This window comes from Falco punctatus (genome assembly GCF_963210335.1).
Source record: "Falco punctatus genome assembly, chromosome: 1".
Lineage (NCBI taxonomy): Eukaryota > Metazoa > Chordata > Aves > Falconiformes > Falconidae > Falco > Falco punctatus.
In genome coordinates, this window is record NC_137580.1 from 13,682,456 (window position 1) to 13,704,825 (window position 22,370).

At 40.9% G+C, this 22,370-nt stretch overlaps 1 protein-coding gene across 1 annotated transcript in view; it reads left to right on the plus strand.

The window, feature by feature from the left end:
- Nucleotides 1-305: 305 nt before the first annotated feature.
- Nucleotides 306-22,370, plus strand: part of HHIP (hedgehog interacting protein) — a 74,257-nt gene continuing 52,192 nt past the window's right edge. The window contains exons 1-4 of the mRNA XM_080393735.1: nt 306-1,788; nt 8,785-8,980; nt 16,224-16,380; nt 17,159-17,360. Of these exons, the coding sequence (XP_080249861.1) occupies nt 1,522-1,788; nt 8,785-8,980; nt 16,224-16,380; nt 17,159-17,360 (822 nt within the window). The 5' untranslated portion in view covers nt 306-1,521. The remainder of the gene's footprint in view (nt 1,789-8,784; nt 8,981-16,223; nt 16,381-17,158; nt 17,361-22,370) is intronic.

Consider the following 22,370-nt stretch of genomic DNA (forward strand, 5'->3'; position numbering starts at 1 on the left):
AGGCCTCTGCCTCTACACCCTGGTCTGGCATCTTTCTCCTTTTCCCAAATTCATTTCACCCCTGTTCGTACTGGGTTGGCCCTTCCCTTTCCAGCTGGCTCCTTCCTGGTCTCCCAGGTGCTTTCTTGCCACCAAGTGCCAGATACCAGGCTCGTCCCAGTATTCCCAAACAGAGGTCTCCCATTTCTAGCCAACCAGGAGGATGCTCGCCCCTGTGCACCACGCTCCCTTCTGCCATTGGCAACGGCCGCCATGTCCGCGGCCGCAGCCACCAAGGGGTCCTGCTCCGAACCTGGTGAGCGTGGTGACAGGCACCAAGGAGCCGGCCCGCTGGCCTACGCTTCTCCGATTCCTGGGCGGGAGTGAGGATGCCGGAGCCCCGCCAAAAAGGCACCTGGAGCTGAGCGACACCTCCACCGCTCGCCCCCGTGGCCGTCGATGCCTGCCCCGCGCGTCTGGAAGGTTCCCTGGCGTCTGGGGATGAGCCGAGGGGGCCGCCGGCGGGCCCGGCCCAGCGGACCCAGAGCGGCACCTCAGCGCGCCGGCCGAGGGCGGTGAGGGGGCTCCGCCGCCGGGCCGGGCCCCTCAGCCGTCAGGGGCGCAGGACCCACCTACAGCGCTCGCCTTCCGCCGGGCACCGACGCGGCTCCACCGCTTCCCGCCGAGACCGGGCCGCCCGGGGGAGGGAGGGCGCCCGTCCCCTCCGCCGGCCCTGCGGGAGCCACGGCTCCCGTCCCACCGGGGGGAACGGGGCGGCGAGGGGCGCGGCGACCCCCGGGCCGCCGGCGGGAGCCCGCTACAGGGCGGGGCGCCGCCGCCAGCCTCGCGCCGGCCGCGGCCTCGCGCAAGCTCCCGCTGGCCGCTCGCGCGCGGGCCCGGGGGGGTGGGGGGGGCGCGAGGCCGGGCGCGGCGCCGCCGCTTCCCGCCGGGCCCCCGCGGCGGCGCGGGCGGCACGCGCGGCCGGTGCCGCCGGGTGACGTGCAGGGCGCGCGGTGGCAGCACCTCCCCGCGCGCGGCTTAAAAAGAAGAAGAAAAGAGGGAGCGAAACATGAGAGCCCTAGTGAGCCGCAGCCGCCGCCGGCAGCAGCGCAGGGGGCATCGCCCGGCCCGGCCGCCGCCGCCGCCGTCCCACCTCGGGGACACCCTTCCTATGGGACGACAAGTGAAGGGCTGCCGCCGCCCGCTGCCCGGCCCGCCCCGAGCCTCGGCGCCCCGGCGCGGCAGCGGCCGCCGCTAAACCTGTGCCACTTGCACGGCTCGGCCGGCCCCGAGCATCCTCCCGCCGGGCCCGGGGGCTCGCTGCCCCGCGCCCGCCTTCTGGCGTCCGCCTCCCTGGGAGCGGGGGTGCTTCTCCTCCGTAGGCTTTTTAATTGCTACCGTGACTGTCCTCCTCCAGACTTTCCCCTTCTGTGGGAGGGAGGTGGTTTCCTGATCTGAAGTGCACGGGAAAGTCAGTGGGATTCCCCTCCTTCTGCCCCCACCCCCCCCCTTTTTTGGGTGCATTCACACGCTCCCTCAGGCATGATGCTCAAGATGCTGCCGTTCAAGCTGCTGCTGGTGGCCGTGGTTCTGTGCTTCTTCGAGGGGGATGCCAAGTTTGGGGAGAGCGGCGCCCGGAGGAGAAGGTGCCTCAACGGGACCCCGCCGAGGCGGCTGAAGAAGCGCGACCGGCGGGTGCTGTCCCCGGAGGCCCCGGGCGGCGGGGAGGCGATGTGCCGCGGCCTCTACCCCCGCCTGTCCTGCTGCTCCCGCGCTGACGCGCAGGGGCTGCTGCACGCCGAGGCCAAGGTAGGCACCGCCCGGGGCTGCTTTGGGCTCGGCGGGGGGATGCTGGGGGTCTTGGGGTGGGTTTGGGTGTTCTTTCCGCGCGGAGCCCGCGCACCAGCCGCTAACCTGCTGCGCTCCCGGGTGGGGGGCTGCAGCGGCGGGGGCGAGCGTGTCTGGCGGGGAGGGGAGGGCGAAGCAGCGGCGTGACACCGGTGCCGGTGCCTTTCCCCGGGAGCCGCGGGCTGCAGATCCGCTACCCGGAGGGGAGGGACGCTCGGCGGGGACAGCGCTGTGCCAGCCCACGGGGCTGTGCGTGGAAGTTACTTTGTGTTTGGCCGCAGCGGCGGTTTCTGGCGGCGGCTGCGGCCCCGGGCCGGGCTCGGCGGGCCGGTGCAGCGGGACGGGGCCGCCCGCAGGTACCGCTGCCCGGGTGGGGCGGCGGCGGAGCGGCCCGGGCTCGGGCTGCCGGCCGGGCGCTGGCAGCGGCGGGGCTGCGCCCCGGCTGGGCGGCGGTAACCGGCGTGTTTTGCCGGGGTGCACAATGTTGTCGGATTTGCTCCACACGCTTAATCGGGAAGGCTTTTCGCAGCGCAGATGGGGCCGGGGTACCAAAACTTTGTCACCTCCAGCCTCCTCCCGGCGCGTTCGTGGGTCAGAATTTCGCGCACCGGCCGCGAACGAGCCCCGACGCCCCCGCTGCAGCACCCTGCGCTAACAGCTCCCGCTAAGCACCCGTTTCTCGCACAAGGTGCCGGGAGACGAGTCTCCCTTTTCACATCACCTGGCAGCCTCTCTGCCCACTTTCAGGCTGCGGTCATGTGAAGGGAAGCACCTCCTCTGCTCACCGATCTCTGCTACGGCTCCAAAACTGTCAGCTTTCCTCATCCTATAGCAAGTTACATTCTGCCTATGGGCCCGCCGTGTAGGTTTGCTCCCCGCACTGGTACCCAGCTGCGGGAGCGTGCTGGATAAGCTGCGCCGCGATGATCAGCGTTGCATCCAGGGGTACGCACAGGGAGGGAAGTTACTCAATAACGTCATTAAGAATCACTGCACGTGAAATTAACCATCAGGTGTCTTTCTTCCCCCGCCCCCCCCCCGCCCTTCATCCTGGTTTAGGTTTAATTAAGAATTCCTCAGTTACAACTGTGTAGTTGTCAAGGTCTGAGAGACTCTTGGAAAACTTGTGTTTTCAGTCTTGCTGGCCCAAGCATAATAAAAAAAAAAATACCCAGCCTGAATCGAATTTTTATGCTGAGTTCACGGTAGATTTCACTCCATTCTCATGTAAACAGCTTCTACGAATCAACATATGTGTCTGGGTGGTATCTCTCACTTTGTTTTGTAACAAAAAGCCATATTGCATCATTTAATTTGCTCAAGTCATGCAAATAGGAAAAAATCAATAGGACAAAAAGGGGTCGACTTATCCTCCTCCCCACTAAACTGCTGCCCACACACAGAGTCCTGTTGCTTATGGCAAAAGAATAACAACAACACCATTGTGTTTGTTAGTTGGTTCACTAATGGGTGAAACTGGAGAACATCATTCTCCTTCAGTCTCCAGCTCTGTCCAAATGTTCATGCCTTTTGAGGGAGCATTTGTCCTACCCCCTCTATTCCCAGATGAGTGAGAACTGTCTTACTGCAGGTTTTCAGCTGCAGATCTCTCTTTATTCATACCATATGCAGCAGCAGTTTGAGATTCAAGGCAGATATATTTCTTCATATTGTCTAGAGACAGTGTCATTAAGCTCCTGTGTGATAATTGAATTAAACTATAAACTAACCACACACAGATAACCTGAAAGATCTAGCTGGGTAAAAGGGAAAAAAAAAAAAAAAAAGAAAAAGAAAGAGGAAAAAAAAAAAAAGAAAAAGAGTAAGGACTGGAAAATATGTCCTTAATTCACCCTGTTTGCAATGTCTCGGTGGCATATATGCTACTGAGATTATTCAGTGCTTGGAGACCCTTGTAGTAATTGGCTGAATGTAGTAAATTGAAAGTTGAATTTTGGTTAGTTTTCAATCCCCAGGCAGCTGAAGGGTTTATTCTTTTCTTACTGTTCCTTGAAAATATCTTTTAATTCCCTTTGGGGTTTGTTTGTCTATTTATTTATATATTTTATTAAATAATGGTACTAAAAACCTCATATAAATGTGAGGAATTGACCATATATGCCACAGTAGCTATTTCTGAGCTGTTGAACCTGTTTTTTCAAATATAAATTACACTTTTTAAGGAGTACTGTTTTACAGGGGTTTAAAATCGGACTGTTTTTCACCAAAGATTAACGTTTATGAAACTCACAAACCTGCTTTATCATATCAATATATGTTTAGAAAAAAATGTCAAAATACATGTCATTTATATTTGACAGAATGGGATGGTCATTCCATAAAAGATGTGGCAAACTATTAAGGAATACATTTGAATGGAACTTTTCTAAAACCACATTTTTTTAAACTTTGTTCTACTACAGTTTCAAAACTTGCTTTTTTTTAACTCCATCATATATCTACACGATGGAGTGGCTATGACACTAATGAATCTGAATGCTAGCTTCTTTAAAAAAAATATTTGAGCATGCTCAGTAGACATTTTAATAAGAGCTGCTTGGTGAAGATGCCAGGTCTTTGAGAATTTTTACCCAAATTATTGATCTGTGTTTATAATGAAAACACCACCATTGCCTGGGGTTTTGGGAACAAAAATGGAGCTACCATAATGAGCAGATACAACATTGCACTGGCTCAAGTAAGATTTTGGCATTCTGTTGTTGACATTTAACTCTTTGTCTTCTAGTTTTCTGCACTATCCCCTTGTTTATGAAAGGCTACTACATCCCAGTCAAGCATTGTAATACCAGTTTTTCTAAAAGTTTGCTTACAGCCCAACAGGCAAAGTCTTCTCTACCTTGGATGGTTTCACAGCCAAGGCTGTCAAGGAATGGGTGAAAAGTAATTGTTTTCAAGTGTGCCCTTTTACAATCATTTGTTTGCTCTGGCTCTTTCACGAACAAAGGCTATTGTTGAACACATCCAACTAAACAAATAACTCATCTTGGGGTCCCTTTAACAGCTGCCTTAGTACAATGATCTATTTACATATTACCCTAAAATTGAAACCGAACTCTTTAATGACATAATCCAGCACTATAATACAGAAGAAGCATATGTTCAACCCAACAGCTGAACAATCTCCTAAGCATATGATTTTTAGACATAAATGCTTGTATATCAAATACTGCTTAATGCAATGGCTTACTTCACTGGGTTTTTTTCTGTTAACATTAAAATTATATTGCCTTTCTCAAACTAAATATGACAGCACACAAAACAGATTACAATATTCAATGTAAAGAATTTCTGTCTATTGTGTTGTCTTCTTTTTCTTCTTCTTTGCACTATTCTTTCTGTTGATAAACCCATTTAGTATGCTGCGCTTTCCTGCGCATTCCAGGATTTATCTTACCTTTAGTCTACTCGTTTTGCTTTCATGTGGCTAGAGATTAAAGGATGATCTTACAGATGTTGTAAATTAGTCAGCAGCAGGCATAATCATTATTAGGCATGTTGCAATAAATGTTTGGAAGTTTTACATATTTTCCAGAGCACAGTTAGTTTAAACCACTGCAGTTTGATGGTTTCACATACAACTTTAAAAATTGAAGCAGGAAATCAGTTTACATTTCTTCAAGAGACCAAAGCCATTGTCAGCTTTAAGGTCATTTTCAAAGTACAGATCCAACAGAAAAAGCTTCATTCAAATAAGTATTTCAGCTTTCTCTTAAAGCTGGTTTAATATACTCCAGGACAAATACATTATCGATTTGCTGAAATTTGGAATAGAACATTTGTCCTATCTCCCAGCCAGGACAGAGTTATACATCAGACCTCACACAGAGCAAATGTTACCACCCTATTTTCCTTGAGCATTCTAAAAGTTAAATAACACTGTACTTGATGTTCAGATAATTGATTGACTCTCATTCCTTAATCTTCCGATTAGCTATTATATGACCAAGATTCATTCCAGAAATTACATGAGGGGGTGAATTCCTGTGGTTAATTCCTGGATAGCAGCTGCTCAGGGGGATTAGGATCCTTTTGTCTTAACTTTGAGGACTGAAATGTTGGCAAGCGTTACTTCTCCTGTATCACCAGGCAACGTCAATTACGTTTTCCACAAGAAACAGTAAATTAGCATTGCTATCCTGTAATTTTTTTCCCCTGTTCACAATGTGTTCTGGAGTCTTCCAGCAGAAGTGCAGTTTTCTGTCTGCATCAATGTGGAGTTAATTCAATAAACACACTGAGTTATTTACCTAGTAATACCTCATGTTTACTTGTACTTCTAAACACACTATCATACTGCTACCACAAGAAAGCCTACTGCCTGAGATCGACTCCCTGATGAAAACATCTGAGACTTTTGCAAAGCAGGTGATACTACTGAGTGTAGGCAAGAACATTGCCAAGTCTAGTAGTGGTGCACTATCCTGTGGTTGAAACACCAAAACAGGTCATTTCATCCTTACTTTAGGAGAGCTCTCAGCTTCTTGGTGACATAACGTTCTTAAAAAGTAGCAGTTATGGACAGTGCTTTTGATCATCCCCTGTCGGCTTCAGGCTTTGTTCTATTTGGCAGACAGTGACATGACTGAATTATACAGGCCACAGCATCAGAACCACAGTAACGCAAAGTAACAAGGTCAGGATGCCATTGTCCCTTAAGAAAGTCCAGCTAATGCAGAGGATTGCCTCAGCAGTGTCAACTACTGCAAGCATGTAAAGTCTGATCTCTACTACCTGCATTGCAATCCTAGGCAGTATTAAGTTCAACGTTTTATTATTGTGTATTTTGGTTATACTTTGGTTATCATTACATTTTTAGTTCTTGCCTTCAAGGCATTTTCCTTCAGATCTACCATATCTAGAACATCTGAAATTCAAGAAGGAAGACTAAGGTTAACAGTTCTGCTGCTATGCCCAAATGAGCAGTCTACCAAGAAGAATCTAAACCTTTTCAGGAGAGAAGGGACTGCCACTGTGGAAAAGAATTCCCCGAAGAATTCAGGGCCAATGCAAACCTTTTGCCATACATGCAACATGCAATTAATTGATTACTGTCTTCAAGGTTTAAAAATAAAACAAAGGTAGGGAAACCCTTTCCAAAAGAAGATACGAGACAATTATATTCCCAAGAGGGATCTGAAGAGAGATACTAAACCATACGTGCCAGATGTTAGTCACATTACTTAATTGCAGGTGCTATGAAGCCAAGGATAGTCTGAGGACAGATAGTCTAAAGAACAGAACATTTAATGCATTTAACAATCCTGGCAAATCTGGAGAAATCGGTTTAGAAGCCAATGGCAGCTCTTCCAGAATAAGTGTAGAAGCCAAACAGTGTTCTTCTAATCAGTGGCTCAGCTTACGCTGCTAACCTTTAGTACATGTTTCAGATGGCCTTTGGACAATGTATATATGGTAAGACTAAATCTTCCTGGAAACGGTTATCTTCTAAATTAAGGTTCCTTTAAATAGGATTTTGTGTAACTGTACAGGCCATATATTGTGTAATATTTTGAATATCTATCTCTTCAAAACAATGGAGAGTGCATTTCTCTTGTTTGAGGTTTATGTAATTATGATCCATAAATAAAATGCTGAGTTCAGAACTGTGTTATCGAAGTACTGCATCCTAGAAGAGAGCCAACCTATAAGACAGCTCTACTCAAACATATGAAGAGTCCTCATGCATTGAATAACTTATTTTATCAAAAGCAATTTAGGCAATTCCCTTCAATGTTATGTTGCAAGGGAATGACATTCAAAAGTCCTTCTACAAATCAACTCAGAGATACGAACTTTAGCAAAACTGTGTCACTGTTTTCAAATGTGCTGTTTACAAATACTTACAAATTTTACAAAATGCGAATATTTACTGCATTAATATTTCTTAATAGAAGTGTCTTACAGTCTTTGCTTAAAACTGCATTAAACAAATAGCAGAAAGAACCTGAGTTTTGTTTTTGCATTGGATCAGATTCAGTCCCTCTCAACTGAGAACACATTTCCCACTACCCACCATTGGGATGAATGATCAAAAAACAATCAATGTGGTTAACAATAGATTAACAAAGTGCACTGTATTCAAAGACTAATAAAGACGACTATGCTGTTTTCCATTATTTTTCACGATTTGATGACATTGCGCTCCTTAGGCTCCTGTGTTTACATAAACACATCATCAATCGTGGTTTCGTGCTCCTTCAACTACTATGCATAATATATGCTCTTTTTTTCAGGACAAAGTTACTGTTTCGATATTCAGACAAACAAGATGTTACAAATTCTACTTTTTCACTTACGAAGTGAAATGTCTGAAAACATGCAGCTTTTCCTACGTCCAAGTAGTTTGCCTCAGAGAAAGCAAAAAGCAGAGCAGGATTTAAAATGTGAAGAAGCCAAGGCACCTGCTGAACTCCACAGCAGCCATTTCAGTAGCCAGACCCGGGTATTGTTCAAGATACACCTATTTAGAAAAGACCACAATGTAGTTTTCCTGATGTGTTTTGATGGTAGGAGTTTTAGTCTTTAAATGCTTGGACAGGTCACTTTACAAGTTAGGATTTTAAGTATTTCTCATAAGAGAAGTGGGTAGAAGGCCTGCTGCTGTAGCTTCTCCTTATGTAAATGATCCCTCTAGTTCAGAGACTGCCTACATGATTAAGAGATTGCAGGCATGAGTCCATAAAATAACTCGAGTACTGTTATTCTTATCTGGGAGAGAGAAGCAAGCGCTTAAAATCTCACTGTACTAATGACATATTGCACATTCAATAGTAATAATTTCTGCACTTCCGGAACAGTGACATGAAACATGATGCATTTATACTAACTGTATGGTTCCACTAGCATTATTTATTACATTAGATCATGCAATCTTTTTTTTGTGTAGGATGGGGAAACAGGTCATATGCTTATTTGTTTCTGGTTTGTGGCTTGCAGATACTTTCTGTTACCAACAACACAGAATGTGCGAAGCTACTGGAGGAAATCAAATGTGCACACTGCTCACCTCATGCTCAGAACCTATTCCACTCACCTGAGAAGGGGGAAACACCCGAGAGAGAACTAACTCTTCCCTACCTGTGCAAAGACTATTGTAAAGAATTCTATTATACTTGCAGAGGTCACATACCAGGTAAAACCAATTGAAAAATATGGGGCTAAAGGATGTCTGCTTTGAAATGTTGATGTTGCCTGAGCAGTTACAGATCCAGCTCTTCACTAGGTAAAATCCCTGTTGATATCCAGGGGGGTTTGCCCAAGGAAAGACAGAATATCTCAGGGTCTTCACCATGGTTGTGTAGTGTAGTGAGGGAAATATTTTGAGCACTTTCTCGCCACCCTTCTATTAAACCCTCCATGAAACCCAGGATTATTTGTTGGCAAAGGCACCTGAAACTATTACCTTTGCTGAAACATTAGCATGCTCATTCAAATCATGTAAACAAGCAGCTGGGCATCCAAAAGGCTATTCTAAATGATCAATAGCTTTAAAATGCAAGAAATAAAGGACGCTGGCTGTTTTCTGTAGACTCTAAAAGCTGATGAGTAAAGTGTTTTTTCTGGTTTTGTTACCCTAGAAACTGACGTTTTTTCCACAGGGTTTGAAGCCCATTGAAATCAAAGGAAGCCATTCGATAGACTTCTGTGATCTCTGAATCACTTCCAACACGCTGTTAACAACCAAATTCTTAACTAACCTAACACTTCCTCACTATAGTCAGTAGAGTTAGCTGGACATAACCAAAACCAGAATTTGACCTGTGTTGTCTAAGCAGTCACCAAATGTGTGCTATCTCTTGTAACTATATCAACAAAATAACCACAGAAGATGGTTCTTTTAGAAATACTGTCTTAATACACCCTTATATTAAATAACATCTTTGGTATTCTCAGTAGTAAACTATTTATATGTTTAAGACTGTCATTTTTAAACTATGCTTTTTTCCCTGTCCAAACACTACTTATAAATAATGCCACACAGGAGAAAATAATTGAACTGGTTATGTTTTCTTTTTTTTACTAGCAACACAGACTGGAAAAAACAGTTGATAATGATATGAAAAATGAATTTGTGAATAGTCATTTTTGACATATGAACACAACTCTGTAATATAATATAAACATATTTGAGTAAAGGGGATAGTTTAAGTGGATGAGATTTGGATGAGGGTTTTTTAATTGCATGTGTACAGTGTGTACTTGTTTTCTCTGAAATCCCAAGAGCGCAGGGATTTTTTGCAGCGTACTTTTATTGACTTGAGAAAACATTTTGAATTGACTTACTTTTTCCCTTTACTGTGGTTTAACATGTATCTCAACCCATTCAAATATGAAAATATTATTATTTTCTTTATAAACTAAGAGATGTTTCTAAGGCTTTCTTAAACCAGCTGTTTCTTGCTCTTTATCACATTCCCCAAAGCAAAGCAGAATAGATCACAGTTGCCAAGACTGCCTGCTGAACAGCGATAACAGATTAGATATTCTAAATGTTTGGCCCGTATAAGAAGTCAGCACAAAGAGTTTTTTTGACGTGAGTTTGTAGCTAGTGCAAATGATTAGCATATTCTGCAGAGCAAGTCCCTCATCGTTGTTTTGTGAAATTCTGTGTTTCTGAGGAAACAATTTGTTTAATTGGAAAAAGTGAAAGAGGGAAAAGGGAGAAAGAAGAGGAAGCAGAGAGAGGGAGAGAATGAGAAAGAGCTGAGCAGCACAGGAGCTATAGCCACAGGAACCTCACTCCTCAGATCAACATATGTGGTGACAAATGACAAATTTATTTTTCTACAAAGTTTGTGTATATGTAAAACTGCTGAAGTGCATCAAGATGTCAAGTGCTTTTTGTGACCACCCAGGTTGCCTTGAAAGATAACCAGATGAAAGCATAACTTTAGCACTGGGCAGAGCACTGTGCTTTGCAGGAAAAGAGCTTACATACTTTAGCGTCAGTTAAAATAGGATTTTTCCTACATCAATCAGATGCTAATAATCATTCTAAATACTTGTTCTGAAAGTAGGTTGTACTAACAAAAAGTTGTTGCTTACTTACATCCACCAACAGGGTTAATTTGGTGACTTGACTGGTACATATGGTTGTTGATACCCATACTAGCACTTCCTGAAGGTATTAATTAAGTAAAATTCAGGTCCCTCTTTTTGAGAAGATGGCCTACAGGACTTTAATATAGCTCAACAGTCTTATACGTTCTAAGATATAAATAATTAAAATAACAACTTATTTGGGTTTTCCATCTTACTTGTGAGACCTGTATATCCATAATAATTTTTATTGCAAAAGAAAGAAAAAAATAGAATATGTGGAAGCTACGTTTTCAGCTTAGCCTGGAGGGTTAAACAGAGAGTTGGAAATTAACAGGCCCCTAAACCCAAGGTCTCTTGCAATGATTCACTGTGCATTTGTTAAAAACTCAAATAATTACTCTTGCTCCATTAAGGAGCGCTAATTGTTTCTGAACACCAATACAAAGGAGTTTAAGGAAATTGCCAACTACAAAAATAATTTTATCCCTTAAGTCCTGCACAAATGAGAAATATTATTAGTGATTTAAGATACAAAGCATCTGTTCTGGAATTGAAATTTTAGTGGTACATATTAAAGAAGAAGACTGGGCAATTATACATCAGTTTTTTTCATGACTTAGCTCCAGAAATTGATTTATTGTTCTGTCTCTTTTTTCAAAGATGAAAACTCTAGCAGATCCTTGGTTAACTCTTTTAAAGACAGCAGTTTGCCCACCAGTTATGACTGTATCAGAACTTCCTCTGATAAAGACAGACTTCTTTAGGAATATCCAGAGAAAAAGTGGACCCAATTCTTTATTCAAACACAGTAATAACAATAGCTGTTAGGATTGTATGGATATGTTAGCCAGGAGGGTGGAACGTTTCACAAAGCCTGTGAGATTAGAACTTCACTGCTTCATCCCAGTTGACCATTGTCATTATTTCTCATCTGATCTTTACTGTAAGCCTCAGTTTAAGTGATTACTGATGGAGACACTGGAGTTAAATGACTTAATGAAGTATCTTCAATCAATATGAAATACAAGTTTTCCAAGGTCGTAAGAGAAGGCTGTCTAATATTTCTTATTAATTTAGCTACTAGAGAATGGCACGGTTGATTCTCCCTTTAGGCATGAGGGGAAACTTGATTCATGCCAGTGGAAGTGTGATATATTCTAAGGAACAAAACTCTGCCCCAGCCACGGTGCGTTCTGCCATCCAAGGATGTGGGACAGATTTTGAACTATGTGCTCTCCATTATTTTAATTTGAAGAAATGGGTTCTAGATGATTGTAGGTGAATTCAGACCCAGATCTGAATCCAGGCATTACCAGAACAGATGCTTGATAAGAATTTTTAATGCCAAAGAGGGGCACCCCAATCCAAAGTGCTGGAAATCTAAGAAATTCTGCAACCCATACAACATTATCAGAAGTTCTGACATAGTCAACTAATAGTCACAATCAACATAGTCAACTTGCAGAAAAATAGTAGTGGCTCATAATGTTGCTACTGCTAACAAGAGCATCAAGGGGATTAACCTGTGTGCAGGTATGTGCAATGTGTGAGTACAAGAAGAGGGCCACTAGTCAATCTAAAACCAGTAGGAAATTATGTGAGCTACCACCGAACATCTTACATTTTTAAACAATCAGTCTGGAATTACCTCTTTCATTTAGTTTTCACTGAGAGTTCAGAAGAGAGAGGAGAATGTGGGGTTTTTGGGAACAAATTCACACCTAGCTGTCAAAAGTACAAATCAGGAAAAAAAAGAAAAAAACCCAACAACCTAAACCAAAACCAGGAAGATGCTTCTTTGACATGACACTGAACTGTATGCTCAAGATCATAGCAGGAGTAAAGCAGGTGATCCTGACTTCCAGATGCTGTCTAAACCAGTACAGGTCTACTCAGATGAGTGGATGATATTCAATCCTGTGTGCAGTGCAAACAAGGGAATGAACAGAAACTTGGCTTGCTGTAAAGACCAGGACAAATGCTACCAGGACATTTGAATTATATATCAAAGAGAAGAGGCAGGGGGATGGGTTAGCCAGGAATCCAGCAAAGTGGAATTTGGTGAAGGTGGTATAAAAAGGAAGATACAAGGTGAGGAATAACTGACCACAAGTATGAGTGGAGAGAGGAGGTGAGGATCAGCAGAGAGCAGGAGTTTTCCTTTGAAAAGGCTTGATATCATGCAACATATTCCTACAGTTTTTTATAAGGATGAACACAGAGAGCCTTCACTGTAACTGCCTTAACTGAAAAGTCTGTAGTTTTGGAAGACAGAAAGTTTCAAAAGCATAGAAATGCAAGCCTGTGCAAAACCTGACACATGCGACACTTAAACATTATGTTTTATCTTCCTTTGTGATTTCAGTTTTCATTGTTAACACGGGCGCTGCTCTGTCAACACATACACAGCTGGGAGGAAATTTGTAATGACATGTATGAGTCTTTCAAAATATAGTAAGTGCAGAAATTCACACAGGACCAAATGTTGCAGTCCGTATTAGGCATAATTCTCATAGAGAAGAGTGACAGAGCTGCATTTGAATAAAATTCGACTGAGCAAAATGATCTTTTTTTTTTCTCTCCAAACAATTTTACTGCATAGGGGTGCTTGGCAGGGACCATTCTTCTGGACACTGTACGAACACTGAACAAAATGGCAAACTCTACACTAAAGACCTTACAATCTAAGCATGATAAATAAAACATTAAATGGCTACAAGCAGATAAGAGAGTAGAAGCAAATACTTCTCTGTCTTCGTTGAAGCTGTTAGTATGTTGAATCTAACATACATAACACAAGCGGATTTCTTTTTTTTTTTTTTTGTAAATTACTGTGTTTTTTGTAGAACAAAATTCCATCCCTAATACACAGGTGAAACTGTCTTTAGAGAGGTTACATTTCTTTCAGTAACACAACATTTTAGAAATTTACTGACTGATTTTCATAGCTTAATTCAAACCCAATTTTTTACTAGCATTTCTAAGGAAAACAGAACATAAGCCTTATCCTTTGTTGGAACCTGCTGATGGGTTTGCTAAATACCAAAAGGCAACTGCAGTGCAACAAGTACTTAAGTGCACATGAAATATTTCTTAGGGAAAAAAGATTTGTCTTACATATAAGAAAAGGCATTGCATAATGCACTAATCAAGACAGTTTATGTCCATTATTATTTGAAATTAATATGTACTGAGTAAACAATAGGATCATAATATGCTCTCAGTTCTTCTGATTAAAGATAACATTCAAGCCAAGAGTAGTTTATCTTTAGTAAATAGTAGATGGAATACTTCGAAAATTCTAGAAATGCTTAGAAATTCTACACCTCTAATTTGCTATTACATTTTCTTGAATGACCCACTGTGCCTAGAGAAATAAACTATTAAAGAAAAAACTCTGTATTCTTAAGTCAAATAATTCAACAGCAAGATTTTAGATTACCTTTGATTTTGGCATTGTATCTACAAGCCTTGGAATACTACTCTGTGATTATATCAGAGTTCCTCTTCGGTTGTTCCACTTGAAATTATATCTCCCATTTTCTCCAAATAACTACTATAAATTAAAACCAGCTCCTCAGAGATGATATTTACTGAAGCTCCAAATCATGGTAATTAAACTTTTACACCACAACACTCTACCATGTGTTTCCAGATGCTATTTTATAGAAACCAAAGGCGGGCTTTGTCGTGTTATTTTTCCAATATTTTTCAAGGAAGATGCATATGAAAAGAAGTATAGTTGGGTGGGAAAGGCTTTCCACTCCACAAAAATTCTGGGATCTAAAAAATTTTCCTATTCCACATAAGGAAGAAATTGAACTCTTTCGAAATTTTCCATGAAGAAAGCCACAGAGAGACCACCCCAGGGTAGCTAATAAAGTCGTTGTTAGGACATTTACTTGGGAAATGGGAGACTTAGGGTCAAACTCTTGCCTGACAGATGAGGGGCATTGACCTGAATATTCCTCTTCCTAATGAAACACCCTAATTGCAAGACATTGAAGTATAGTGATACAAGGTTTACTGTCTGTTTCTCTCTTTTTCATTTAGACCAGAAGTTTGAGTCTGGACCAGAAACATCATGTTAACTAAATTTTGTCAAAACTGATAATGTTTCTGAAAAAGCTTTGCTTTTAAGGAATTGGCATTTTCCAATGAAACACAGCTGTCCCTGATCAGCTCTTACTGTACGTTGTAAGCCAGAGGCTTTATGGCCAGGATCTATGGATTACTGCATTATTCACAAGTGGTAAAGCCATGCATAAATTAGGCCTCTAATTCCAATTAAGTGCTAATTCTACGTATCCGATGAGTTATGTCCTGGACCAAAGTACCTCCTAACACATTATGCCAATAATGCAAAGAGGAATGAAGGTAGTAACTTAAGACATATTATGTTAACAATGTTCTATAAAATAGTACATGTATAACTAGCCAAATTCTATCATCTTAGTTTTAACACTAATAATTAAAAACTGGATAGAAATGACTAGAAATAGGTTTGCAGACAGAAACAGGTAATTTTGCTGTCATTAAACGTAATGCAATATCAGTAGTGGCAGGGTTTTTCCTCAGAGGCTTCCATTTACCAACTTCTTATTTCCCTGGATCCTCAAACCCCTTCCCATTTTAACCTAAAACCTAAAGACCGCCTTTCATCCAAGCCAGCTTAAAGCCAGCGCCAATGCAGCGTGAGAGATATCCCCTTTTCAGGGGACGGGGGCTGAGGACGCAGACCTCACCGTAGGACACTGTGTTCACCCGCTCTAACGCTTGGAATCAACCGGAGGCCTACCCGTATGTCAGCACGATGCAGTCCTCAGCAGCGCTTCTCGCATTCTGAGGCAGCTAATTATTCACCTCTCCTTTGCTGCCAGAATTCCACAAAATCTCTGCTGCGTGTCTTTTACCAAAGTCTTCACTGAAATTTTTACTACAACAAGACACTTAAAAAAAAGTTAAATGAAAGCGGCTCAAGCTGTTTTACAGCAGATACTACACTTGATTAATAGGGTTAAATTCAGGGAAAAGCGTATCACAGCCTCAGCTCTGAACTTTGTCTCTTAATGTTTTCATGAGTGAACTGTAGAGTCATTTTGGATTAATTTGTATTTTTATTTAAGTACACTGAAAATAAGGTTTAATAGAATAAACTATAAAAGGTAATAGTTTGTATTTATTCAGAGCAGGCCTTTTTTGCAGATAGCACTTTGTTTAAAATGACTTCTTTTTCCACTCAATATATAATCTATTTAAAGATTCGTTTGACAGCACAAAACTGCAAACATGACAACACACTAAATATTTGTATGCTCTTTTGCATTTTTAAGGTTTTCTCCAAACTACAGCTGATGAGTTTTGCTTTTACTATGCAAGAAAAGATGGTGGTGTATGCTTTCCAGATTTTCCAAGAAAACAAGTGCGAGGGCCAGCTTCTAACTCCCTGGACCACATGGAAGAATACGACAAAGAGGAAGAGATCAGCAGGTTCATAAAGATAAATGCTGTTTAATCTGAAAAAAAAACCTTAGCAAAGCCTGTGGTTTTCACAGTGAAACAGCTCAGTGTGTGCTTATGCTCAGCAGCTGTGTTTTCCAGATGTTACTTTCTTTTGCTGCTGCTAGTGTACATCAAAAGAGAAAGTTACATTAGTGTCAAAATTTCAGTACCATTTGATATTTGCATTGCTGAAAAGGTGTTAGAATCCGGGTTTGATCCACGCTGTGGATCACATGGAGTTCTAGGAAGTCATTTCTACCTGAATTTAATATTACTAAACAACTACAGTAAGTTTATTAGTAAAATACTTATTTCATTGTTTTTAATTTATTTCAATCATTTATTTTTCTTTGTGAAAATAATTAAATTAGATTCTTCCATCATAAGTCATTATTTTTAAATGGTGTTTAGAGGCCAAATTTTGTCAAATTGCTAGATTTTACTATTTATTGTATGGTAGAAATTTTGTCTTTATAAACTGTTCTCTTTCTTTACCAAATTTTTTCTCTCCTATTCCTTTAAATTTCAGATCTAAGATGAATTAATTTTCTGTCTTGAATACAAACCAAATTTTGCTCAAATGAAGTTCAAATTGATTTTCTGCTGTATTAGCTGCTTGTATACATTCAAGGAAATAATTTATTCTGGATTGTATAAGTGTGTTTTTAATATCACTCCAGAACAATAATTTTATCTTTTAGGGACATTGTTGTGTCATGGTTACAAGAAAGAAGAAATTTCTCACTATTTTTTTAAATTTTTTTAGAAAACACAAGCACAACTGCTTCTGTATTCAGGAGGTTGTGAGTGGACTAAGGCAGCCTGTCGGAGCAGTACATTGCGGGGATGGATCCCATCGCCTCTTTATTCTTGAGAAAGAAGGATATGTGAAGATTTTCAGTCCTGAAGGAGACATACTCAAAGAACCTTTTCTGGATATACACAAGCTTGTTCAAAGTGGAATAAAGGTTGGATTTTATGCTTATCTCTACCTATTTAAATTTTAGCCCGTATAAGGGGGAAAAGGGATGAAATGTTTTTTCAGAAATTATTTTAATTTAAGTTATAAAAGAGAAGAGCCATGACAACAGACGCTGCAGTTCTATCTGGCAAAGAAGTAAAAACTTCCTTGCTTCAGGAAGGGAAAACAGCGCTTCATATAACAACCATCATAATATTTTTCTCTTTCCCTTAATTTTCCCCTCACTTTAAATTCAGAAGAAACTATCCAACAACAGCATCCCACAACATTTTCTTTATATTTTCATTCTTTGGGTTCATTTTCACTCCACTGAACCCAGCCAAGTGTTGCTGCGATTCCAGTGGGAGCTCAGGGCCTCTCCTGCCCTGCGGGTGCTCAGTGATGCCCCAGGAGCTCGACGCAGGAGGGGGCCTGGGAGTGCTTGGGGACCCCGGGAAAGGGGCAGTGGAGCTTAACCTCAAATGTGGCACAAGCTGCCCTTGGTGGGAGGCTGCTTTAAAACGGCATGTATTTGAGATGCACGTAAAAAGGGACTGACCCTCTAAATTCAGATATGCGGGTGGGCTGGTGCAACAGCTTTCATCGTGTTTAATGGGAAGACTTCCATGGTCAGGGGAGTGAATGGTGGGTGAGTGGGCACTGGTGGGAATACACTGGAGGGTAGAGGTAAGAAATTACGTCTAGGTATTGGGTAAGTACTTAAGTCTGTTGGGCGATATTTTGCTTTAGAAATGTCGTAAGTGTTGTCCCATGTTGATTTTTGGTCACGTTTTAGAGTGGTAATGCAAGTAAAATCTAGATATATAAAGCAAATTTAAATTTTAATCAGATTTTGCATAGAACAGTCAGGACTATATACTAGAAAGCCTTCATGGATGAAAGATATACTGACATACTCTTGAAAGAATAATCACAAATAGTAATTGTGACAACCTATGTTGATTCAAAATTCATCGCACATACTAACTAAATATTTTGTATTTCAGCTATAAGGGCAATAAGCCAATTAAGATAGTCTTTTTCTGAGAGGAAGATGGTTTTGGTTTGCGTTAGAGAGAGAAAAATGAAATACTTTACACCTTTTTCAGGAAAATAACCATTTATATGATTCTGTTATTTCCTGAACACTTCCTTTTCTGCCTCTGTAGGTAACCACTACGTTCAATACACAAAAACAGAAGGGACTTCTCAGGGGTATTTTTGAACATCAGTCTAAGGCTGGTTTATATTTCTGAACCGGAAATTCTGATAGCTTGTACTTGCGAAAAACTGACACTGAAACTTTCCACAGAACTGCTATCAGTCCCAAACAAACCTTCCTTGAGGAAACTTTTACAGCTGGAAATTAGAGGCAAGACTAAATGGGAAACTGATTTTCCATGCTTCTGAATAAGCAACAGCCTGCTTGATAAGACTCTCAACAGCTACCCTCTGATTCAGATTCAACTTTTAGTTCTGTTTTAAATCAGTGATGTGATCTTTTTAGTCTTTACTACCCTAACCATCATATAGTACTCTAAACTGGATCTGTTTCAACTATAACATTTTGTGTAAATAAGTTGATGTTCTCTAAGCTACAAAGTCTAATTCAATTCCGTGAGATAACAGTCCAGTGACTGAGGATAATTGTATTGCAGTGTTTAATGCAGGCTGGCAAGAACGGGGGCTTTATGTACTTCACAGGTAAGGAGAAAGGGAATGTGCCTAGAAGCAATACTCCAGCTCTTAAATAGAAAGGGGAAAGAATTTGAGGAATGAGTATATTATAGAAAATAATAAATAAATAGAATAAAACAAAACCCACATAATCCAAGTGGTAGCTTTAAAACAAGGGGGTTTAAAACATTTTTACGTTTATCCCCTGCAGTCTGATTCCTATAATCATTGCCCATGGTCTTTTACTTATAAGGATGGGAGATCCCTGTGAGAACAGTAGCAATTATTCCATGAAAATAGACTACTTGAAGGGTATTTGATTTGACTTAGTTGTTGTACACTGTAAAACTAGAAATCAGTAATGGAGAATACTATGTGGATAGATAATTTTCCAGCAGGCAGTGCAGATACTGTACAGCCAGCAAGTAAAAAAACCCTGACACTATCTAAAATACTGCATCCACAAGGAAAGTGCAAGAAGCGCTGAATGTGTTCTCTGTGCCTACTCAAGAAATGCTTGGAGCGTCAGATATATTAATTTGAATGTATACATTTTGCTTGATGTGCCTGATTCTTCTTATATAGTGGTATATGTGAAAAAGTAAAATGAAATCAATGAAATTTCAGTTGTCCCTGATCAACATTAGGCCTCTGTATTCCAGCAAAGTGTTTTGCCAAGGTAACATGTTGCCTTTTTTGAGTCCCCTGTTCATTTACACAGATTCGTAGATGTTAACCCAAGTATCTAGTCAATTCCTGTATAACTCATCCATATAATGTTACTCTTGAATTAGCACAGAGACTCTTCATTGAAGTAAACAAAAACTGTTCACCTTTTCCAACCTAGGAGCAATGGTAGCCAGAAAGGGCAAACAATTTTTTTTTCCCTAAAAGTAAGTGTAAAATTTTTGTCTCTTATACCCAAGTGTCTGAAAATAGAATTTTCTCTTAATTTCTTTTCTGTATCTGAAATATGAACAAATACTTAACTCTAGTGACAATAGCAAAAATATTTTTTCAAACTTTGACAGATATATGTTGTATCAAGTAAAAAAAAAATAATTATGCAGCTATGGTTGAATGACAGGTAATTTGCATTGATGCCTCTAAAAAGCATTTTGGACAGCTATCCCAATAAGATATTTTTAATGTTGATAGATAGAATGAAATAGCGGTCATTGATTTTCTCTCTTTTTCTACTGTGAAGAGGAAATTTAGGAGTGATAAATTGTTACATTGTCACAAAGCAGCAAATCTGTTGCATGATGATTTTCCAGAGAATATACTTAAAACTGCCTGGAGGCTGATATAACCAAGAAACAGAAGCGACTTATTTCCTTCACAAAGATACTCCTGAACTTTAGTTCTGATCTCACTAACAACATTTTCACTCATCACAGCACTGGCAGTCAGACAAGGAGGAAAACACTGTACAAAAACAGAGGAGGAGAGGTGACTGCATTATACAGCAATCACCCATGATACCCTCCTAAGAAGATGCTGTTTTGTTCCTCTAATAGAACTAATGGTCCCTGTGTGGATGAAATTCGTTTGGAGGCCCTAACATTGCTGTGAGCAAGCTTGTAGGGTTTCTTCACTGTTCCTGCTAACTTAAGCACATAAATAGGATTATTTGGAGCTGCTTCTTGTCTGTCACTCCTGTGAAGGTCTGTAGATATAAATGGAAATCAAGAAGAGTGGTACAACCTGATGCATATGTTTTATTTGTCCATTGGCTTTTAATGTTTCTTGAAGTCATTGAGGTCTCTGCTTGAAAATTGTTTCTGCGGTAAAATCTACTGACAGTTATGTGATTTAATTTTAAGGAGTTCTAATGAAAGAGAAGAGGTGGTAATTTTATATGCAGCCAGTATCTCAGAAGGAATTAGCACAAGCTTGTAGAAGTATTTCATAACAGAGAGAGATGCCATGAATGGATGATGGTAACTTGTGCTTCCTGGAAGCCCTACTCAAGAGGAAATTGAAGGATTCTTGAAGGTTAAATAATAATAAAAAAAACAGCTCTGAAGAGCTTAAGAAACAGTTTTTCTCTGCACATCTCCCAATTTCTAATTCTCTTTGACAGCACGATTAGCAGGAATACTTTTGGTATTCGATTTTTCAACTTAGTTTTTGGAAGCCATGAATGTATCTTAATGAAGAAGTTGCTAATTCAACATCAGTGGCCCTCTCCAACGTATTTTATGTCACACTGGCTACATAAGTATTGCAGTATGTGTGCATACTTATCCTTTTCTTCCCTATCTCAAGAATGTGGTGAAAAGAAGGAAGCTGTGTGCCTTGGTCTTGGCCCAAAGTTGAGTAAGGATATGAGTGAGACATGCACCTGGAACTCAAATCTAGGACATGCACCTGGGCTCAAGTATTTAGGGATATATAGCCAGCCCAGTGTAGTGCAGAAAATACTGATTCCATCACCTGTGCCTATTAATATTACTAAGTACCCTGAGTATGTGGCATGTGTGTAGAAGAAAAGAATAAGCATTTACCAGAAAAAAAACAAACCACCAAAACTAGAAGTCTGCTTCCCTGTTCTGGTGATTTACTGCTCCATTATGTTGTGGTGAAGAGAGTTGTTAGTTACATTTTACAGTTGTTCCTTCGAAGTTATGTAGCAAAGACAATTTTTTAATGAAAATACTAGTGCCCATTTTTCCTTGCGGACTGATTTTCACTACCATTATTTTCTTTTTGTTTTAAACTACTGCCAAGTAGAAGAGAGGCAGAAAGTTTAAATGAGAAGCTATTGAACTGGTAATACTTTGATTTCACTGATGTTTAAGAACTTAATTATCAAGAAAAAATAGTCCTGAATCTGAATGTATTGTTAAAAAATCAGGCAAAATAATTAAATGCTTTAAAAGTATCGGGCAACTATAATTCTATCCCATAATGCACTCAGCAGAAAAAAAAAAAAAGGATCAAAACGTTCTAAATACTTGAATTTAATGATTTCTTGAGAGGTAGCAGTGCTGAATATATTATTACAAGATCAGTCACCTTGTACTCAAGATTGTATGTAACTTACACAAAAATGCTGAATGTGGTAGCAGTTCTCCAAATTTCCTTACTGTGGTGGCTGTATTTTATCATACTAACTGTATTATTTCCTAAGATTTGGAAACCCTTAGTTTAGTAGCAGCCATTATAAAATGTAACACAACCTATTACATCAATTTTCACTCACTCTTTTGTCTCCTGAGCCCAAAACCATGTATTGTCTAATATATATTGTTGAGAAAGGAAGGCATCAAGGTATGATTTGGCAACAACAAAAAAGGAAGAGCCTACCACTTCTCTTGGGAGTTAAGTCCTATAA